At 36.6% G+C, this 20,459-nt stretch overlaps 2 protein-coding genes across 2 annotated transcripts; one reads left to right on the forward strand and one right to left on the reverse strand.

Moving 5' to 3' along the window:
- The first annotated feature begins 33 nt into the window (after positions 1–33).
- On the forward strand, positions 34–4,596 carry mettl25b (methyltransferase like 25B). Its single transcript, XM_077214624.1, has 8 exons — positions 34–297; positions 510–628; positions 1,411–1,627; positions 1,777–1,839; positions 1,952–2,086; positions 2,290–3,095; positions 3,303–3,487; positions 3,680–4,596. The coding sequence occupies exons 1-8, from the start codon at positions 196–198 to the stop codon at positions 3,772–3,774; spliced, it is 1,722 nt and encodes a 573-aa protein (XP_077070739.1). The 5' UTR covers positions 34–195; the 3' UTR covers positions 3,775–4,596.
- A 318-nt stretch (positions 4,597–4,914) lies between these two features.
- On the reverse strand, positions 4,915–15,909 carry tlr18 (toll-like receptor 18). Its single transcript, XM_077205585.1, has 7 exons — positions 15,796–15,909; positions 13,428–13,570; positions 11,750–12,721; positions 9,949–11,125; positions 8,082–8,519; positions 5,239–5,388; positions 4,915–5,139 (listed from the first exon to the last, which is right to left on the reverse strand). The coding sequence occupies exons 3-7, from the start codon at positions 12,697–12,699 to the stop codon at positions 4,990–4,992; spliced, it is 2,865 nt and encodes a 954-aa protein (XP_077061700.1). The 5' UTR covers positions 12,700–12,721; positions 13,428–13,570; positions 15,796–15,909; the 3' UTR covers positions 4,915–4,989.
- Positions 15,910–20,459: the final 4,550 nt, after the last annotated feature.

The raw sequence follows: 20,459 nt of genomic DNA on the forward strand, positions 1-20,459 counted from the left end.
CCGATTCATTGATTTGTTCACGAATCGGACATCACTGGTAGGTAGGCGGCGCTCTTCGCGAACACTATGGTTGGATTGCTACATGTAAACAGAAAACTCATATTACATTCCAATTAAGTTTCTCAATTCAGTGACTATTCGTAGTATTGAAGGGCACCCAGTTTAATTTGCTTTTTTTTTTTAAATGTTATAAAAATGTTTGTGGCGACTTTTTCAGAGCAGGAGCAGAGAGAACTAGCCGAGAAGCTGACATCGCTCCTGTCAACCTACAGACGAATATCAGACTCCTACATAATAGTAATGAATCAACAATTTATTGTACTTTTTCAGTGTTTGTGATTTATAAGCTTCTATGTTGTTTGTCCAGATTCCAAGTGTGTGTGACTAAGTATAACAGTAAACGAGTAGTCCCGCGCATTTAAGCCGTGGGTTTTCTGTCAGCTGAGCATGCGAGAGTACACTGAAATATACATGTGAAAGTGTATCGTTGTTTCTCTCTGTCCACACAGGAGTTCTTCAGTGAGAGTTTGTGGGATACTCTGCCCGTGAGCTGGCAGGAAGCCCTCGGTGATCTTACACCCCCACAGATCGCTGATCTGCTGCTGGATAAAGAGATTAAGGACAGGCGGTAAAATGAGTTTATTCTGTGTATTTGTCTGTAGTTGTTAACACATTGCCTTACATTAAGATAACGTTACAAAGTCAGAACATTGCTTTGCAATATATCAAGAGCATTTTCATTTAGAAAATGCTTTGAGATTAACAGATGTACACAACAACTATTAAAGATGTGAAAACATGACTATACACATCTTAAAACAGTAAGTCATCAAAATAATAATAAATGTAGTTAATGTAATAAATGTAGTGACTAAGTTGAAAAGCTAAGTCTCATATTTCAGTGTTCTCAAACAGAAGAAAATGCCTCTAGCAACACCAAGGTCATGGTTTTGATTATCATGGAATGCATAAAATGTATCTTGAATGCAATGAAAAGTCACTCTGGATGAAAGCATCTGCCAAAATTGGTTTTGTTTTTTATCTAATATTTTATATTGGACATCAAGTGCTGAACATACTATTTTTTTTATTTGTATGAGTGTTATTTAGTATCATTGATGTACTATTATATACTAATTAAAATTTAAATTAAAGTTTTAAAGTTTAGTATTTAACATGTCTGTATAGTTTTTAACCCTGTATTGTACAAATGTAAACTCCTTAAAAACAAAGGTAAATTTCTTAAAATCAAACATTAAAATGAATTAATATTACAGTGAACTGCATAAGTAAAGTAAAGTTACTTCTTTTGAAAAGTTCAACATATTAACTTTTTAATTAAAATTATTTTATAGAGTTTTTTTAAACCCATTAATGGAAGTAATTTCAAAAGGGTATTTTGTCTTTCAGGTACCCATCTGTGTGGCCTCTGTCTTTACTGGCACTGCGGACAGCAGCACATGTGCTGTCGTTTCCACGTAAAGCACCAGTTGGGCACAGTCAGGAGGACGCAGGTCCAGCAGTGCCAGAGTTTGCGTCCAACCAGAGTCAGAGCTCTGTGTTAGGACACATTTTCCGTAAACACGTCAAGCCCAAGAAGCAGCACGAAATCCTCCGCCTCGGCACGGTAGGGGCCCAATATAATGCATGTAATGTCAATGTGGAAATATTCTGAATGTCATTATGAAGGAAACAACACTCCAATAACAACACACCAATTATTTGATACAGAAAAAGACTATTTAAAAATGTTTCTTCTGTTGTACTCTCTCCTAGCTGGTTAAGAAGTTGTGCGATCAGGCTAACTGTAACTATGTGGTGGATGTTGGGTCTGGACAGGTACAGTAACGTCTTGCTTCATTTTGTTATTTTAAATATGCCAATCTTTATATTTTGAATATGCAAATTACCTACTTTAATTAGATCCAATTAATCTAATTAATCCCTCCAGGGCCATTTGACACGGTTTCTGTCTTTTGGACTCGGCCTAGATGTTACTGGAATTGAGGCTGATCCCAACCTTGTTTCTATGGCTGACAAATTTGATAGACAGCTCCTATTGGCACTCACCAAAGAGAACCAAAGGGTATGACCCTCACAAATATTATATTTAAAAAAATATCCTTAAAATTATATACATTGTTCCTTTAACCTCTTTAGATATTGATATTACTTTTCATTTTGTATTATCACTCAGACCATGTTTTATTTTTTATGTCTTACTGAGACCCTCAGTTTGTTTGTTTTTTGGATGTGCTGTGATATTTCTAATCTGTGTTTCTGTTGTAGTCAGGAAAAGCTCAAGGTCTGCATTCTGAACCTGGTCCTTCTCCTCGTCATGTGGTGGGCTGGGTCAACCCACAGGCTTCATGTGATGTCTTCATTCAGCAACTTGTGACAGCAAGTGAAAGTTATAGTAGTATTGGACCAACCACTGGACCATATGAAAATAAACAGAAGGTGGAAGATCTGCATCTGAAGCCTCATTCATGCCAAACCAAAGCAGAGTTACAAAATACTCTTCAGGCTCAAAAAACTCACATAAATATTTCAGACTCTTTAGCCCAAGTAAACATTGGGGCTTTTCTATCAGGAATGGAAACCTGTAAAAGCACACCAGTTACTGATTGTGGTGCCAAAGAACTGGGTAGTTTTGTCCTTACAGGTCTTCACGCCTGTGGAGACCTCAGCTCCACACTTCTACGGCATTTCACCAACTGCCCTCCAGTTCAGGTCATCACGTCTGTGGCTTGCTGTTACATGAAAATCTCAACACAGGAGAACCCAAACCCTCCAGGGGTATTCCAGCCCTCATTTTCTTCAGACATCCCAGTCGCGGACTCCTGTTCAGAATATGGTTACCCAATGAGCGACTGGGTACGCGGATTACCAGGGCACCAATTGTCCTACAAGGCACGAGAGGGAGCGTGTCATGCAATAGAGGACTATCTCCAGCGGTTGAGAGAGGAGAGCGGGTTACTGCGGACACACTGCTACAGAGCCATCTTAGAAAGCATCATCAGAGCGGAGAGGCCCGATATGCGCAGACCGGGAGTTCAGACCGTTAAGAAAGCCCACGCACTGTCATTTTCTGAGTTAGTTTTTCTTTATCACTACATTTGATATTAATATTTTTACAGAACTGGCAAATCTGTGACTCACCCCTGCACATCAGTTCCTAGAACAGGAAGAAATAAAGAGTTAAATAGTCAATCTCAATCTTACTTTAAACTGTCTTATTTGAAAATACATCTGATATACTAGACTGTTGCATTATACTATTGTTTTGTGCTTTATCACAGGTATGCTCGTTTGGCATTGCCACGGGTGGGCCTACCCGCTGATCTCCCATATGACTCTGTCTTTGTGGATACAATGCTAGCGCACCAGGGTAAAGTGGTGGTGTATTTCAGCCTGGTTCTACTCCTGGCACCTGTGGTGGAGACTCTAGTGTTACTGGACAGAATGATTTTCCTGCAGGAGAGAGGTATGAGTCGCAGAGCCAGTCACTCATGAGAAAATGGTCTAATGACCAAACTAACTTTAATTTATTTTCAGTTTTTAGTTTTTTTTTACATTTTTGGTTACATAATTAAAAATGTAATATTGGATTATATTTATATTCTTTCAATAGTATATTTTTACAGAGCGGGTAAAACCTTTGTATTTTCACATTTAGGTTTTATGAGTGAACTCATCCCACTCTTTGATGCTGCCTTTTCCCCACGAAACCTGGTACTTATGGCCGTCAAGCCCAAAGAAACACGAAGCTGAGTGAAATAACACACCCAAGATATTCGAACCCACGCTCTGTATCAACCACATAATTAGATTTACAGTAACATGAAATGACCATAAATGAACTGCCACACAAACCATCAGACATTTGGGAAATGAAATTATAGGTCTGATTTTCCTTTTTCCAGAGTGATCTATTAATGGGCCATTGTTCAGTCATTTTTTCCCTTCCCATACTTTTGACTAATAAGCAAAAGTTGTTAGATTTTAAATGAATTTTTGTCTGAATTACAGAGGGAAATTCTTATGAATTCTAATCTTTTAATATGTGTTATTTTATATATATATTTAAAAAGACAGACATGACACTCAAACTGATTTGCTTTTTTTCTTAATTATAAAATAGATGTTCTGTACAAGATTGTTTCTCTATTTATTTTAAGGCACAGGATTATTTCACACTGGGAAAATCTGCCATCATCTGATGTCTTCACCTCTATTACAAAAGACATTTAAGAATCATTCAGACAAGTGTATGAATATTATATCTGTATATAAAATACTGTTCAATGAAAAGGCTGACACTGCTTTTTTATAGCCTATAGATGGCACTCTTAAGAAAATTCAGGACAATATTTTTAGGCCCCCACAATATTTCTGGTACTCCTGTAGTAAACTTTTTTTTTGTGGCAAATGTATTAAAAGTTATAATTGCATTATAGTTTTCAATAACTGAATGTTCTTCTGAGTTTATGCTTTTACATGACCTTCCTAGCAATTTATGATTACAGGATTTGAAATGATTCACTCTCAAATATCAATTTCTACCAAAATATTTAATAAAATATGAGAAATTCAGATTACGTGCATTTAATTTGCTTGACCTTTTAGAATTTTATTTCCATTACTTTTCTAGGTCAAGAAAACACTTTCAAAATTCTCTCATACATCTAGGTTTTCCTGGGAATCCTGCTGATAAGAATGATATTCATAAAAGGTCAATGTCAGTTTATATTTTGATATTTATGCATTTTAGCTTATTTTAATGGTCATTTTGTATTATTGTAAATGATTTTAAGTCATCTTATGCCCCCCGGTTGAGAAACACTGCTCTGAACAAATATTGCATCTTGAACACTCTTGATAGTTGCTTCCATACACAATCACATATTAGTCTGCATGTCACTAGTATTTATTTTTTTGATAAATGACACTTACAAAATGCAGCTGAAGGGAGACATAGAAGAACATTTAATTCTTCATGCTTTCTACAAAGAATTCATTACATGCCACTGTGAGAGCAGCCACCAGCACAACAAACTCCTGAAAGTCCACCTCTCCATCTCGGTTCTCATCCAAATCAGACATGATCTTCTCCACAACCATGGGGTCTTTACTCGCCTACAACAGGACAGAGACAGACACAGTCATTCACAGTGTTCCTTCAATTATGCACGTCAGCCATAAATGTTAATGCTACTTAATGTGGCTAGAACTTACTGCTAAAAAGTCACCGAGTTCTCCATGAAGCAAGCTCTTGAGCTCGGCTTTGCTTAGCTTGTACTTGTCTCCTTCTTTGGAAGAGTATGTGTGGAAGACTGTAATGAGGCCTTCCATTGCGTTTTCCAGTTTCGAAACCATGTTGTTGTTTCAGAAAGTATACTCTGCAAAAATACACATAAATAAATAAAACTATGCAAAATCCAATTCTAACATTTCACTTTTACACACCTGAAGATCTACACAGGTGTGTTAGTGGACTATATATTAATTTAAGTGCATTGTCTCTATTCATCCAACAAATATGCAGATGCAATTACGGTTTTGTGAGATTGCATAGCCCTTTTTGATTCTTTAATGCATTTGCACAAACAACTGCTGACCCCAGGATCCCCTTCACCCCCACCACCCCCCAGACTGGAGTTACACAGCACTAAGGGATCTAATATCTGTGAACAAACAGGCCTTTTGCCACAGGCAGGCTGATGACTAACATTAGAGAAAGGGAAGACAGGTATGCATCAATTATTCAATTAGCTTTTTGTATGAACTAAAGGCTCGGAGACTGTTAACTCACTATTAAGCCATGTAGGCCTTTTTTATATATATTAGACAGCTATTAAGTCTTGCACTCAATATTGTAGACATTAACACTAACATGAGAAGTTAACATCAGATCACGGTCTAAAACAATGCAACTGTAATTTTAAATGCAACTTTAAAATGAACTAACTTTCCATCCCATTAGTCTACAGTTGGTACAAGAACCACCTATATTAGTCACAGTAAATGTCGTGCCTAAAAAGACAAACTGCCTTATCCGTAAAACATTGAGAGTTATTTATGCTTTAAGTAATAATTCTTAAATAAAAATGCTCTCATCACATACATTAACATTTGACTTTATTAAATAACGATCTTAAGGATTTTAACCCTTAAACGTCTAATATTCAACAATGGCGTATATAAACACTATTTTCAGAAAGCTATTGTAATCAGCATAACATTTCAAGTCTATAAAAACAAACAGTTAACGTTATTAACTTACCTAAACAAGAAGAAGTGGTCCTAGCGCTTGAAAAGATGTGCTCATTAAATAGCGTCCATTCACCTGTGCGAGGGAATTAGCGGAGGCGGAGCCTAATGATGTCACCACGCGTGAAGGTCTACTCGTGACATGAGGATCTACACAATAAATCATGTGATATCTCACGTTTATTTAATTAAGTAAAGCTGTAACTATGCAAAAATGTGATCTTTTTTGTAGATTTTGTATACTTCAGGTTGATTGGGACATATATATCTCCTGTTTGTATTGTTTGACAAAATGCTTTTGACTGGTATCACTAAAAAATATCAAATTAGTTCACATTAATTACCTTCCTTTGGAAGGGTTTGCTTTCGCCATATTTATTGGAAGAAGAGGTAAGAAGCTGACAGCCTCATGTGACAGGAAGGAAATAAATACCTTTTTTTATCCTTTATTTGGTTGTTTGCTAGCATGTCTTGAGAAATAAAACATGGATAACATTTAAAACAAATCTTAAAAGATGAAAATGACAACTATACACTTGCGCAACTATAGTTGCCGGTGGGCTTACATGGGTTTTAATTAATTCATCATTGGATGATTCCTGACCTGTCAAGAAGGTATGTACTGAAACTTGAAACCGGGCTCTCTTGAGGCCAAGAAGGGTGAATTCTTGGCATCATTCTATCTTAGATCTCATTTGCGTACAAATAACTCATGTGAAATGATATCTCTGTCAGGCTATAGGAATCTGATGTTATATGTTATTGAGGTGGAGTGAGGTACAGCATGTTTGTGGCAGCACTGTTGGTATTTCATTATCAAATAAATGTGTCTAGAAATAATCTATTTTTGATACCTTAAATTGTATTCAGTGGAAATTGTTTTGTGAAAACATTTTTAAAAAAGCAGTAACTGTTTAGGTCTGCAGAGAAAAAAAGGATGATAAATGCAGTAACAACCACAACAACACACAAAGTAGTGATAACTACGTCTGGCACATTTTTTATTGCTCTGAATGTTTCAACTAAAAAAAAAAAAATTTAAAACAAAATTCAATTGAGAAGCTGGAAATGGCGTGCGAGGCTGCAAAGAGGATGGATGTGTCATAGCTTCTTGTTTATTTGCAAGCATCCATCTGTTCAGTATTATACATTTTATGACTAATGCTTTACAAGATAGAACAGACATAAAATCATTATGGAGTGAAATACATTCATGTGACATGGTGTAAGAAAGTAAATACATTTAAGTGTCTGGCAAAGAAGGGATGAGAATAGAGGGATTAAAACTATGTAGTTTTTATTTTCAAATTAATTTAAATATTTTAATCTTAAAACATGATTTAATGAAATAATTCTATACTGATACAATTGTATATTTTCTGAGCCAAGAGTAAACAATTTTATTGAAATAATGACTTGTTTCAGTAGGTTGAACAGTATTGCAGTTCACTGCCTTATTTAAGATAAGTATACTTGCATACTAAAGTAAATAGAACTGTATTGATTATTAGAGTGAGCTTGTGTGTTGTTGTGTATGCCATGGTCAACTAGGTCAGTAAATCACTGTCTAGATCTATCTGGTTGTTTGTTTTGCTCACTGACTGAATCTGAGTCAGAATGAACCCTTTCCAGTCCTTCTGCGACCAATGAGTCAGACAAACCGGTTTAGACAAACCTTAGCTGAACATCATTGCATAACAGTCATTGTTATTATAATTCATGTCATATTCTGAATATATAGTGAAATAAAAAAAAAGTTCTATCTGGTCATCTCAGGCCACAGATAACCTTATTTATGTCTTTCAAACAAGTTCTCTCAAAGTGTGTTGACATCTATTAAAGGGCTGATCGCTGGCCTGGTGGCCATCTTCATCTGTGCCTTTCCTATCTGCAGAATTCTGGTTCTGCGGCAGCTCTATCAGAGAAGCAGATCTCACTGAAGACAGACAGCTATGCTGGCTGGCTGTGCGCTGTCTTATTACGTTTGGTTTCCCCAAAACACTCCTCAGCTGGACCCAGAAAAAGCTCTGTTCTGTGGGTTGCTGGGGCCACTCCAGGTAGGTTTTGGTACTGAGCATCTTTTTGAGCTTGCAGAATTTACTGGGAAGAGAAGTGGGATCAATGGGCTCCTTCACGATCAGAATCACATCACTGAACGTCTTTCCAATGGCCCGTTGTTGGGCGAAGTAGAGCTCGTAGTTGCACCACACGCTGTTCACAAAGCTCCGCGATAACACAAAGATTACCTTGATAATGAGAAACCAAGTTAGGATGCTGTCTGTGTTGGTCTAACATATTTGACAGTTTTGGGAACTTATAAAATGCTTCAGCACTTCAGATTTGTCTTTTTGATTTAATAAAAAAAATATATATATTGTTTATTGAAGCCCTTTTAATAAGGTAATTTGTTAAGTAAGGTAATTTGTTATAAAGTTAGAATGAGAAATAAAATCACATTGTAGAATATTAAGCCAAGAATATAAACAAAGCTGCAATTGCAAGATAAAGTTACACTGCAAAGTAATATTGCGAAATTAAAAAATATATATAGTGAGAAAAACAACAGTTCAAAAGTTTGGAGGTTTTTTTTAAAGAATTTTTTTTATTTTGTTCAGCAAGAATTCATTATTAAATTGATCAAATGTTACAGTATAACTTATTTCTGAAGGATCATGTGACACTGAAGACTGGAGTAATGGCTGCTGAAAAATATTTTAAAATTTTAAAATAGAAAAAAGTTATTTTAAATGATTATATTTCACAATATTTACTATATTTTTAAACAAACAAATGCAGCCTTATGGTGCAGCCTCTTCTATAAGAAAGTATGGTTAATCATTAGTCACGTTTTCACTGCCGGGCCAGGGCCGAGCCGTGCTAGTGCATGCCAGGGCCAGTCGCGTTTCCACTGTCATTTCCGGGGCTTGATCGGGGCTTACTCAGGGCCAACGGCCAGGATTTCTGGCCCGTCGAATACCTTGGGCCAAAGCGGGCCAGCTCGGGCTAGAGGCGTGGGCAAGGTAAAAGGCGGAGTTTATCGGTGTTAGGGAAAGTTATTTGGGCAGAAGTAAGGGTACAACGTCAATTTGACGGCGTGTGAAGAAGCGAGGACGTTATAAAATACATCGTTGCTGAATATTCTAAGCAAAGCATTCAGCGAGCAACGCTTCAAGTTCGGGAAAAAATAAAAAAGTTGCGGGCGCAGTATCGTACAAGGCGATTAAAACGCACAATTGACAAAGCGGAAAAGAAAAGAAACTTTCCATGGTTCGACTTGATGGACGGTGTGCCGGGGTACCGTCCCTCTGTTAGTGGCGACTTGCGAGACAAGTCGGGACACTATTGCAGCCACGGCCGGTGAGTTAATATACATGCTATCTTCCTAACTTAAAAAATAAATAAGTTCATAATTCCGGCTGAAATGGGTTGGGTTATATGACGTTTGATCCAGAAAGGCATGTTAGGGGCGGGGTTTAGGGCAGCGTTGCGGGGCTACTGGCCAGGCAGTGGAAACGCAAGCCCCATACTTAAGGCCTGAGGCCACTGGCTCGGCTCGGCCGACAGTGGAAATGCGGCTATTGTTATCCAACTGGGCTTGTATTAAATTTATGTATCTTTTGTAAAAAAGGCATCTTCAGAGAACATTAATGTGCGTGTGTGTGTCTGTGGACGTACCTTGCGACTACTTTCAATGTTCTCAATGATGTTGTCAATGATCCATTTCCCTGGAATGAAGTCTCTTTCATGGATGCAGAGGCGGTAAGGAGGCTTAGCATTCTCTAGACAAGGGAGCAGCTGGTCTCGGACCCACTCTGCATCCGAGTGGCTGTAAGAAATGAAAGCATGAAAGATGTAGTCCACAGTCTGTCCTGAACCTTCTTTATGGGCCCTGTACTTGGCTCTGATGATCTGGTATGTGGCTTTAATGTACCATGGACCATTGGAAATGTAGCACAGAAGCACGATAGCTAGGACAACAACTGCCGTTGTTGACACGGAGATTATAATAACGAGTGTAATATTACAGGTTAAATGACCAGGGAAGTATTGGGATACCCTTGTGTTGAGAAGACGCTCGGGGTGGTAACACTTGTAATTGTCCGGCCAGTCTGTGATGGTCACCTTCCCCTTGCTTGTGGTTTCCTGTATGAAGGTGTAGAGATCACAGATACAGTGGTAAGGGTTGTTGCCTGCAGTCAGGACACGTAGACTAGGCATGTCCTTAAAAGACGTCATGCTAACAAGTCCAAATGAGTTTCCATCTAAAACGAGTGTCCTCAAATATGGATTCCTCCAGCCGGATGGGATGAACTTGATCTTGTTGCCGCTGAGGATAAGCTCTGTTAGGTTGGATGCCTTATTGAAATAGTCCATGTCCAGCTGGTCTAGGCTGCTGTATGAAAGATCGAGGAAGATTGCAGAAGTGGGGAGGCACTTAAAACAGTCGCTTGTCAAACTATTATGATGAGCGATTACTTTGGTAATGGTCTGTTTCCAATAGCAGATACGGTTCCCCATATATTGCAGCTGGTTGTGGCTCATGTCAATTGTTGTCAGCTTGACAAAGTCCTCTGTCAGAGATGCCAAGTCACTTAGGCTGGTAAGTCGATTACGGCTGACGTTAAAGGTTTCGAGCTTGTGCAAAAAGTTTTTAGTGTCACATAGTGGGTTATAAATATAACTGTCTCTCAGCTGGTTGTTAGAGATGTCCAGAAGCTCAATATTTTTCATCTCTGGCCACGAGTCGCACGGCACACTGTTGAAGTTTACATTCCATACAATGAATTGGCGGACATGATTAAGCCAAGTAAAGCTCCAGTCGAAGCGCATTATATCTGGATTACTGATGTCCCTGTAGAACAAAACAGCAAGAGCATAACAATTATAGATGAGAAGATATTTTTTACATACAGATTTATAAGTAGGATTGAGAATCGTAAACATTTGAGTGATTTCTGTTCCAATTTCACAGGTCCTCGGGATACCCCAATATAAACATTTTGGCTGATATACAGATAACCAATAATCCTTTATTTTTGAAAAACTATAACCGATATATTGACCGATAAATATATATTTTTATATAATTTTTGAGAGGCTGTTTTCAAAAACAAAAGTCTCACCATTAAAAGCCATGTCCCAAGCACACAATTATAATGCTCTTATTATAATTTTATGTAGCTTATATGACAAACTTTATTATATACAAACCATTATTTATCGGCTTTAATATATCGGCCAGATTGTCTTATTGGGCCGATGATGACAACATTAAAAATGAACATATATTGGCCGATACGGATATGGTGGCCGAAATATCCTGTATCCCTGAAAGGCCCATTAACAATTCATTGTACTTTTTAAGGTATAAATATTTGGAACAAAGAAATGCAATACCATTGCCATTAGACACCTAAACATTAGAAAAATTATTTGAGTATTTTTTTTTAAATCAACCGGAGTTGGTATAACTTACGAGAGAACCAGCTGTTCCAAGGTCAAGTTTGTCACACTGGATCCCTGCGTTTTATTCTGTGAACGAGCAAAATCGATGAGCAGCAGTTCCAGGGCTTTGATTGGACTGATTTGGATGTTTACCAGAGCCATTCTCATAACTTCCTCATTGAATTTACCTCGATAGAATGTTAGGCGTCGAGTCTTTACATACTGCAGGCCATAAAAAATATCCTGTTTACCAGTATAGTACTGAAATTCAAAAAGGTTTCGAAAACGCAGCACATCAAAAGTCTTGTTTGCTATATCTTTCAATATCTTTGGAAGCACATCTGGGTTTTTGTCGATAGCTATATCGAGCCACAAGTTTTTTGTGTTAAGGTTGCTGAAATACCCAGGTTCATAACTTTTAAAACCAGTACCAGTTTTAATAGCAAATTTGTCCAATGAGATATTTTCCAGCACAAAAATGTCTCGACTTCCTAATCTACTGACCAGAGATCCACCAATGGACAGCACTTTTAACTGGGTGAAATTCAAAAAAGCAACACCCAGAGATGCTTGTGTGTACAAATTATTGGACATTTCTAAAATCTTCAAATTTGTGAGCAACTCAAGAGCTTTAAAGGGAATTTCTCTCATAGAGTTATTAAATAAGCTTAGCTCCTCCAGCAGAGGGTTTCCCTGAAAGGCATCATCCATAATCAGAGAGATGTTGTTGAAATTAATCTTGAGGACTCGCAGATGACTAAATTTGGAAAAATCTTCTTTGCGGATTACCTGTATGGTATTGAAAGACAAGTCAAGCTCGTCCAGTGAGTCAGGCAGTGTTATAGGCACATTATCAAGCCGTAAACCTTTACAGTCAGCAACACTGTCTTTGGAGGCTATTGTACAGTAATGCTTGGCTTTACTTGGCTTAATTTGCAGAACTTCCTGGAAGCTGAGAAGTAGAGCCAGCGAAAAAAGCATTCTCACAGGCTTTTACTTAGATCTGCAACAGAGGATAGAGACAAAAAAATAATAGTTACTGGGTTATTAGTTAATCACTCAGTTTTATCTTTTCAACTTTCGTAAGAATAGAAGGATACTTTGCTTAATGACATGGACAAGGTTCAGCAAGCAAATCAAGATCAGAATTTATTTATTTAAATGCTTTTACAAAAATAGTAATAATATGATCATTATATAACAAAAAGAAAAAAACTATTACTTGTTTTTTGGGGGGGGGGTTCATTGTGGTTTTGTTTTGCTGTTTGTTTTCTTATTGTAATAGTTAAACGAAGACAATTTTCATAATAATAAATAAATAATCTTTTTCTTGAAAGAAGAATTTTTTTATAACTATAATCATATATGTAATATGTAAGCATGGTTGACAAAGAGGAATTGGTAAAAGTTGTAGGCAGAACATTACAAATTCTATATATTAGTGTCAGTTTTCAGTTCATGGAAAATGAAATGATCTTATTTCAGCGCATTTCGACTTACTTTTTTTTTTTTTTTAGAAAGCACAACTTCTAAATGTGATCTTCAAAAATCAATCCTGATGTTGCTATGTAACAATATGAAAATTTCAAATATCCTGTTTAATACCACAAAATTATGTACTTTTACTTTATTTACATTTTCTTTTTGCTATAAAAATCATATTGCGTACCACAAATTAAAAAACGACTAAATTAAGAAGCACATCTTACCTTTTACTTGAGAACTTGCAGTTTTTCAAAGTCTGTGTTTGTGGCAGAAGCAGGAATCCACAATGAACCCTCCAACGAGTGCAATGCTCATGCAATAAATGTACATATTTTTGCCATGTAATTGAATGCTCAAATGAATATTTCTGCCAAGGTCAGAAAGAAGACATTATTAACCTAATGTCATGCTTCCATGTAGAAGAACAGACCCTTCATTGTTGTCTTAAGTTCATTGTTGAGTTCCATTAAATGATTCAATGTTTCACCGGCATAGCAGGATTTTCCTTTTTTTTTCCATTGGAGAGTTTTCCTGTCCATAAACACTAGGTTCAACATAATGTTTTGAGTACTGAATAAATAGATATTCTAAAAGAAAAAATTATTATATAGCATTTTCTTACCAGCGCTCTGTTCTGAAATAATGTAAATTGATTAAACACTTGACACATATTTATTAAATCATATATTCCTAAAACATGTTCCTCAAACTAAGGCTATATATTGAATAAATACCAATAAGAGTAACAGAAAGAGGTGTAATAGAAATTACCTAAGAATAAACATACACTTTCACATAAATACATTTTATCAACAGGCCTACATAAATGCATTTTCTTGCTCCCATGTATTTGGAGAATAAACTCCACATGGTCCAGCATTTTTTTTTTTTTTTTTTGTGAAACAGAGAAACCCACTGTGCAAAATAAGTGAAAGATTGAGTAATAGGTTTTCACTTTATGAGAAATTGTCTTTTACCAGACGTGTGTTTACTTTATCTTAATGCCAAGTTCAATAGTATCTCAGAATGGCAAACCAAACTAATCAAGAATTTCAAGAATTTCAGGGTAAGCATGTCTCAATTTACACAGTTTGATATAAAAGTAATAATTAAACATTGGTCTAAATTTGAAGATTTGTGAATACATGTAATTACACATTTTTAGTAAAGCAGTATTGCTAACAGTTATACAACACCTACAAAACATCTAAAGCTTTAAAACCTTTCAACAATGGTGACATGCTTCATGACGCAATGCATCCTGGGAGTCACCATAGTAGAAAACTCATAGCTACCAGCATGCATTGCAGCATGAAATATGTCACCATTGTTGAGATTCATATGCTGATTCTTGATGTCTGTGTATTTAAAAAAAAATTCTATAAAGTATTTAAAAATTAAAATATTGAGTGATCTGTGCCAACAAAATGATATTGGTGAAAATCTATTAATATCAAGTAGCTAAGTTTTGATCAGTTAAAAAACTTACCCATTTTTCTTTACAATGTTTAAACTGTATCATCTGATTGCCTTAGTTTATGGTTTTCTTTGCAACAATTTAAACGTTTTGGCAAACACCATTACAAAAACCACAAACTGACATAAAAAGCCTGAGTCAAACTGCCCAACTAAATGAAACACTGATCTCAATAATGGCGAACAAATATTTTAAACCATTAACCTCTAAACTTGTGTTAATTCTCAAAAAGAACTGACAAATGACAAAAATAAAGTCAGTTTGGTTAGTAATAAGAGAGATTTAATGTCCTTTCAGTTGATTTCATCTAAGACTGTGGCTGAAGTCAGTTGTAGTTCTTGTGTTTCTCTTTCCTTCGGTGATCCTGCTTGTTATCAGCTTATTATCAGCAATAAAAAATAAAGAGTTCTAAATTCATCTTTAATGTCTGTCTGTAATTCAGATATTTTTGTTTAAATGTTACTCATTTTAAATGGTTGACTTTTAAGGAATTAATTTGATTAATTCTTACTCAATTTTAATTTGTTCAATCTAATTAATAATATTGCTTGTAATCCTTTGCCACAATTTTATTGATTAGGCAAGGCAAGTTTATTTAAATAGCACATTTCATACACGGTGGTAATTCAAAGTGCTTTACATAGAAGAAATTAAAATAATCAAAAGAAATCAGAGTAATTAAAACAGTTTTGAATAAAAAAAATAAAATACAGTACAAACAGTCGGACATACCACAGTGCTCATTCAGTAAATGCACAGCTAAACAGATGTGTTTTGAGTCTGGATTTGAATGTGACTACTGTAGGAGCACATCTGATCTCTTCTGGAAGCTGGTTCCAGCTACGGCTGGCATAGTAGCTAAAAGCGGACTCACCATGCTTTGAGTGAACCCTTGGTATTTTACCCAAGATATAGATGAGATATAGTGTAGTCTATTACTTTTTACAGTGTACGCACAACAAACCCAGGTGGTGTGTAGCCTACATGGTTTTAAAATCGGTAGCTACTTTTGCAATAGGCAGATAGGCTTTATCACGATTTTCATCGTTCTGATTTCATGCTTTATGAATAATCCTTTGGGGGGGCACACAGCATAAAGAAATATAGCGGCTTACCTCAGATCGTTCCCGCAGTTGACACGGAAGATATATGAGTGTCTTCAGAGCAAGTTCAAGCACATCCTATCAACTTTCAATGAGTTCCTCTCTTCAGTCTGTGGCTCTGTGCCTGGTTTTACAACCAGACAGTATGCAACAAGTTGTACTGCGGTGATGGACCGCCCACATGTTTTTAGTTATTCAGCTGTGCGGTATAAACACAAACGATTGTTGGAAAGCTAATTAAAGGGGCCATATCATTTCACCGCATTTCACCCTCAAGTCATTGTTTTAGGATAAGATATTTTGAAGAATGTTTTGGATACCATTGTACAAAAACACATCGATACATTTCTCAGAATATCTTATGGGTGAACTATTTAAGCCTTAAGTTATGAAATCAAAATAAATATTCCTTGTATTTTTATGGAATATTGTAGCCTGACGTCGTCATACTAAGATTCTAGTCAGAATGTGAGTCTGATGATTGGGCTATGGGGCGTGTTTCATCCGAACCAGGACAAAAAATGCCTCTGCAATGCCAATTGGATATACCGAATCCCGGAAGGACGGCACAAACATCTTTCCGATCGACAAATGCCTTTATCGCGGTTCTCTGTTCCTCTTTTACAATGCACTGTCTACATCTTCTATAACAGTACGCGATGGCTGAATCTACACATAAATTCTCCAGCGGCAGCCATTCTTTGTTGTAAACGAATTCAACCCAAGCGCTCTATGGTGACGGATGGTTACGTTACCTTTACTCATCCGTCCATCATCGTATATAGCCCGCCCTGGATTTGATTGGTCAGAACTATTTTTTGTTCGGGCATAATAGCTCCTCAACGGATCGAGTCCAGACCGAAATTCCCGACCTAAAAAATTTGTGGGCGAGGTTCGGGCTGGCATCCAGGCTAGGAATATTGCGGTATTTTTTTAATAAATTATCCGTCATCATCATCGATTTTTTATTTATTTATGAGCCCCAATTGTAATCTTTAAAGTGGTGGTATAATGCCCCTTTTTACAATATGTAAAATAACTCTCAGTTGTCCCCAGAGTGTGTGGGTTAGAAGTTTTAGCTCAAAATACCCCACGTGTGTGTCAGCAGCTCTGATTACCTCACAGACAAGCAGTAAAAAGTCAGAAACTGTTTTGCTTTTAATGTTTAAACAGTGGCGGTTCTAGACAATTTCAACTGGGGGGGCCAAGCTGGGGCCAGTTGTGCTGTTAGAGGGGCCAGTTACATTTAGACCTTATTGTTGTCATATAATTTTCTGCACTGCACTGCAGGCATTAACAGGCAAAATACCATGTTTATAATCATTCAACAATGTATTTGCATTTCCATTATATTTTTACATTTGCATTACATATTCAGTATTAGTCACAGTAACTGTAATTGACACGATGTCCTTCTTTCTTTACATTTTGGTGAGAACTATAGAACAAAAGCAATTGGGACCAAGAAGCGCATTAATTAATTTACTGAAAATAACTGACTTGCTAGGTAACTATGTCTAACCGTTTACAGGGTTCCTGCACACCTTTTAAAGTCAAATTCAAGGCTTTTTAAGACCTGAAGAAATCAAAATTCATACCGTACATTAGGGGTGTGCAATATTGACGAAAATATATATCAATATTTTCAATGTTTTGTTGATGATTAGATGATATTTTACTGATTGTGTTTTTGTGCTGGTGCCATGGCTGGTTTAGGCCTGTTGTTGACAGCAGACTCACAAAGATATTCATATTTTTTAATATTCTATGCAGTGGTCAGCAGGGACCGAAATTATTTTTTTAATGAATTTATAATTAATTTAATCTGCCACCTTAAATTGATTTCCAGGGGCATTTTCACCTATATATGGACATTCTTTCTAAACTTATTTAGAGTTATGAATCACCTTTTATGTCAAATAATAACATTCAAATTAAACAGTAATTATACTTATTTATACAATAATACTTAATTATACAATAATTATACAGTAGGCCTACCACTGTTACCAGTCAAATTAAATCATTTAATCAAAATCCATCTTTGCAGTGCAGTCTCGAGGTGACACAGAAGCGGCATTAATATATTTACACTCCATTTACAATTGCATAAATAAAGCTATGAGATTTTTTTAAAATCAATATTTAAACATGAAATGATTTCTAATTTTAACGTTTTAATTAAAGGGTACTTTAAATATGAAACTAAAACCGCCAGTAGGCGGCGGCAAGTCACTGTCTTAAAAAAGGCTTGTTCGACTTGAACTGGCGCTGCACAGACCGATCGGTTGATGACATCAAAGTACCGCGAGAGCGATTCAAAAGCATAAGGAGCCGTCTGCTCTCTAATCGCTCTCGCGGTACTTTGATGTCATCAACCGATCGGTCTGTGCAACGCTGGTTCAAGTCGAACAAGCCTTAAGTGAGTTGAGGGATTCATTCATTCAACCGATTCGTTCAAACGGCTGATTCATTCGGGAAAGGAGCAAGTGATTCCTTCAAAACGCGGATTTCAGTCAATAAATCATCGCTGTCTGAATTGAGACTCTGCTACGGTTTCATTTTGAAATTCTAGTCGGCGAAATAAAGGGAAAACAAACAATATTGACAATATTGTGTCTAAAAAGTAACGCCCAATGTTAACTTATTGTTAATTTAACTGTTGTATAAGATCAATATCACAGTTGCAACTGTGCACGGGAAAACAGCACTCTTGTTGATGTGATACATTGATTACAATATCATAATAGACAATACACATCGCACACCCGAAACGCACATAAAGAATGAACTTGCAACTGAACTGACATTTACCAGCTCCTTCTCTCCTCTCTCGCGTGCAGGAGACAGACGTTATTCTGCCGCGATTCCCGCGAATGTGATGCGAATTGTCACGTGAACAAGCAAATCCACAAAGATAGAATAATAAAAAAAATAATACGCATACAACGATAACAACGATGGCAAAAAATAACAGTTTTGTAAAAATTATTTCACACTCCACATTTAGCGAGACTCAAGAAGAAGTGACAACATGTAGAATGCGACAGGACTTTCTGAATGGTTAGTTGATGATTTTAAGTTGCTGATGTGGAGTTAACTATCTTCAAGTTTTTGATTAGCATATCTGTCATAATAATCTATGAAATCGCTGGTGAAGGAACTTCTCGAAATGGACTGCATGTTCCCGGGGGAGGGGTTTATGTAAATTATAGGGTTGGTGATGTCACTAACCCGAGAGGAAGCTTGTGCAGTCCCCACCAGCTGTTTGTTGTATTCTTAAAAAACGATATAATATAGGCCTATTGTTTCACAAATCAGTGGTGTATTTTTAGTCTTTAGTCAAAGTGCTTTAGTAATCATTTCAATATAATTTTAATCTTTTTTAATTAATGCATTTTTATTTCCTGTTTGAAAATTTTCTACTGAGTTAGTTTGGTTATCAAAACCATTTTTTTACTACACTTAATGTGTGTAGTGTGTTTAATAAAGAAATACTAAACCTTATATAAATTTTCTTTTCACAATCGAAAACATCTTGCCATGTTTACCATTTAAATAAAAAATTATAATTCTGTTGTGTTTTGGGGATTAAACCAAAAGCAACATTTACAACCACAATGGCACAAACTGCACAATAGCAAACTTGTTCCATACTGTAGTGTACACGTTAAAATAGAACTGTTAAGATGCATACAGAGTGACATGCTATTCCATTTGTGTGTACTGTATTGCATGTGAAAAGACGGATCCGACAGCTTGAGCAGACTCACAAATGTGCTCTACTACAACTCTTCTTCTCAACATGGACTGCGGGCGGGGTTTATGTAAATTTTAGGGTTGGTGATGTCACTAACCCAGGAGGAAGCTCATGTAGTCCCTACCAGCCTTTGTTGTAGTTCTTAAAGGGTAACTAAACCCTAAACCATTTTTTTTCAGTTAATGATCTAAGAATGGGGCTTTATTAGTACTGTTCATTGTTTCGAGCAACTTTTTTGACATTTGTGGATAGTGTTTTAATTCTACAATATATGGTGTAAAAACGTCTGAGTGCTGCCCTCCTCAGGTTGAACTGTGGCTACTGCAGTTGAAGTTTCCTATTGGATGTTTGCGGGGTTCGTGACATACGGGGTGGGAGGTGACGTAAGCAGGTTCCAGCTCACCACGCCCTTGGTACGAGCTACCACGCCCTTGGCAGTATAAAAACCATCTTGTTTCGTCAAAAACACTGTAGCGAGTCAGGAGTTGTAATTGCCAGTATTGAAAACTGTATCCATGACATTAATAGCAGCGGCAAACGAGCGCTCAGCTTGATTTAAAAAACAAACCATTTTAGTGCTAGATCTCTTATTTAATGGCGAACTAAATGTCTGTTCTGGTAGTTAACTGGAGATGTTTTATTTATTTGTAGTAGTAGTACATCCGTGTCTTAATGTTTCAGCACAACCCCTCCCTCGGTTTGTCCCCTCTATCTCTGCTGGGCTCTGCCCACTTTTCCAGCATTTTTCAAATATTGCCAGTGGGTGGAGTCAGGCTCTGACCAGGGGTTTAGTTACCCTTTAAAAAAATATTTATTTAAAATCAAATATCTTCCTTTGCTTTGAACTTCGTAACTTTGCAGATGTTGTTTATGCTCAAACAGTAACATTGCACACTAACTAAAGTTAGAAAAGTGA

The sequence above is a fragment of the Siphateles boraxobius genome, unplaced genomic scaffold, assembly GCF_051911475.1.
Source record: "Siphateles boraxobius isolate OS27281-9 unplaced genomic scaffold, OSU_SipBor_1 12, whole genome shotgun sequence".
Classification (NCBI taxonomy): domain Eukaryota; kingdom Metazoa; phylum Chordata; class Actinopteri; order Cypriniformes; family Leuciscidae; genus Siphateles; species Siphateles boraxobius.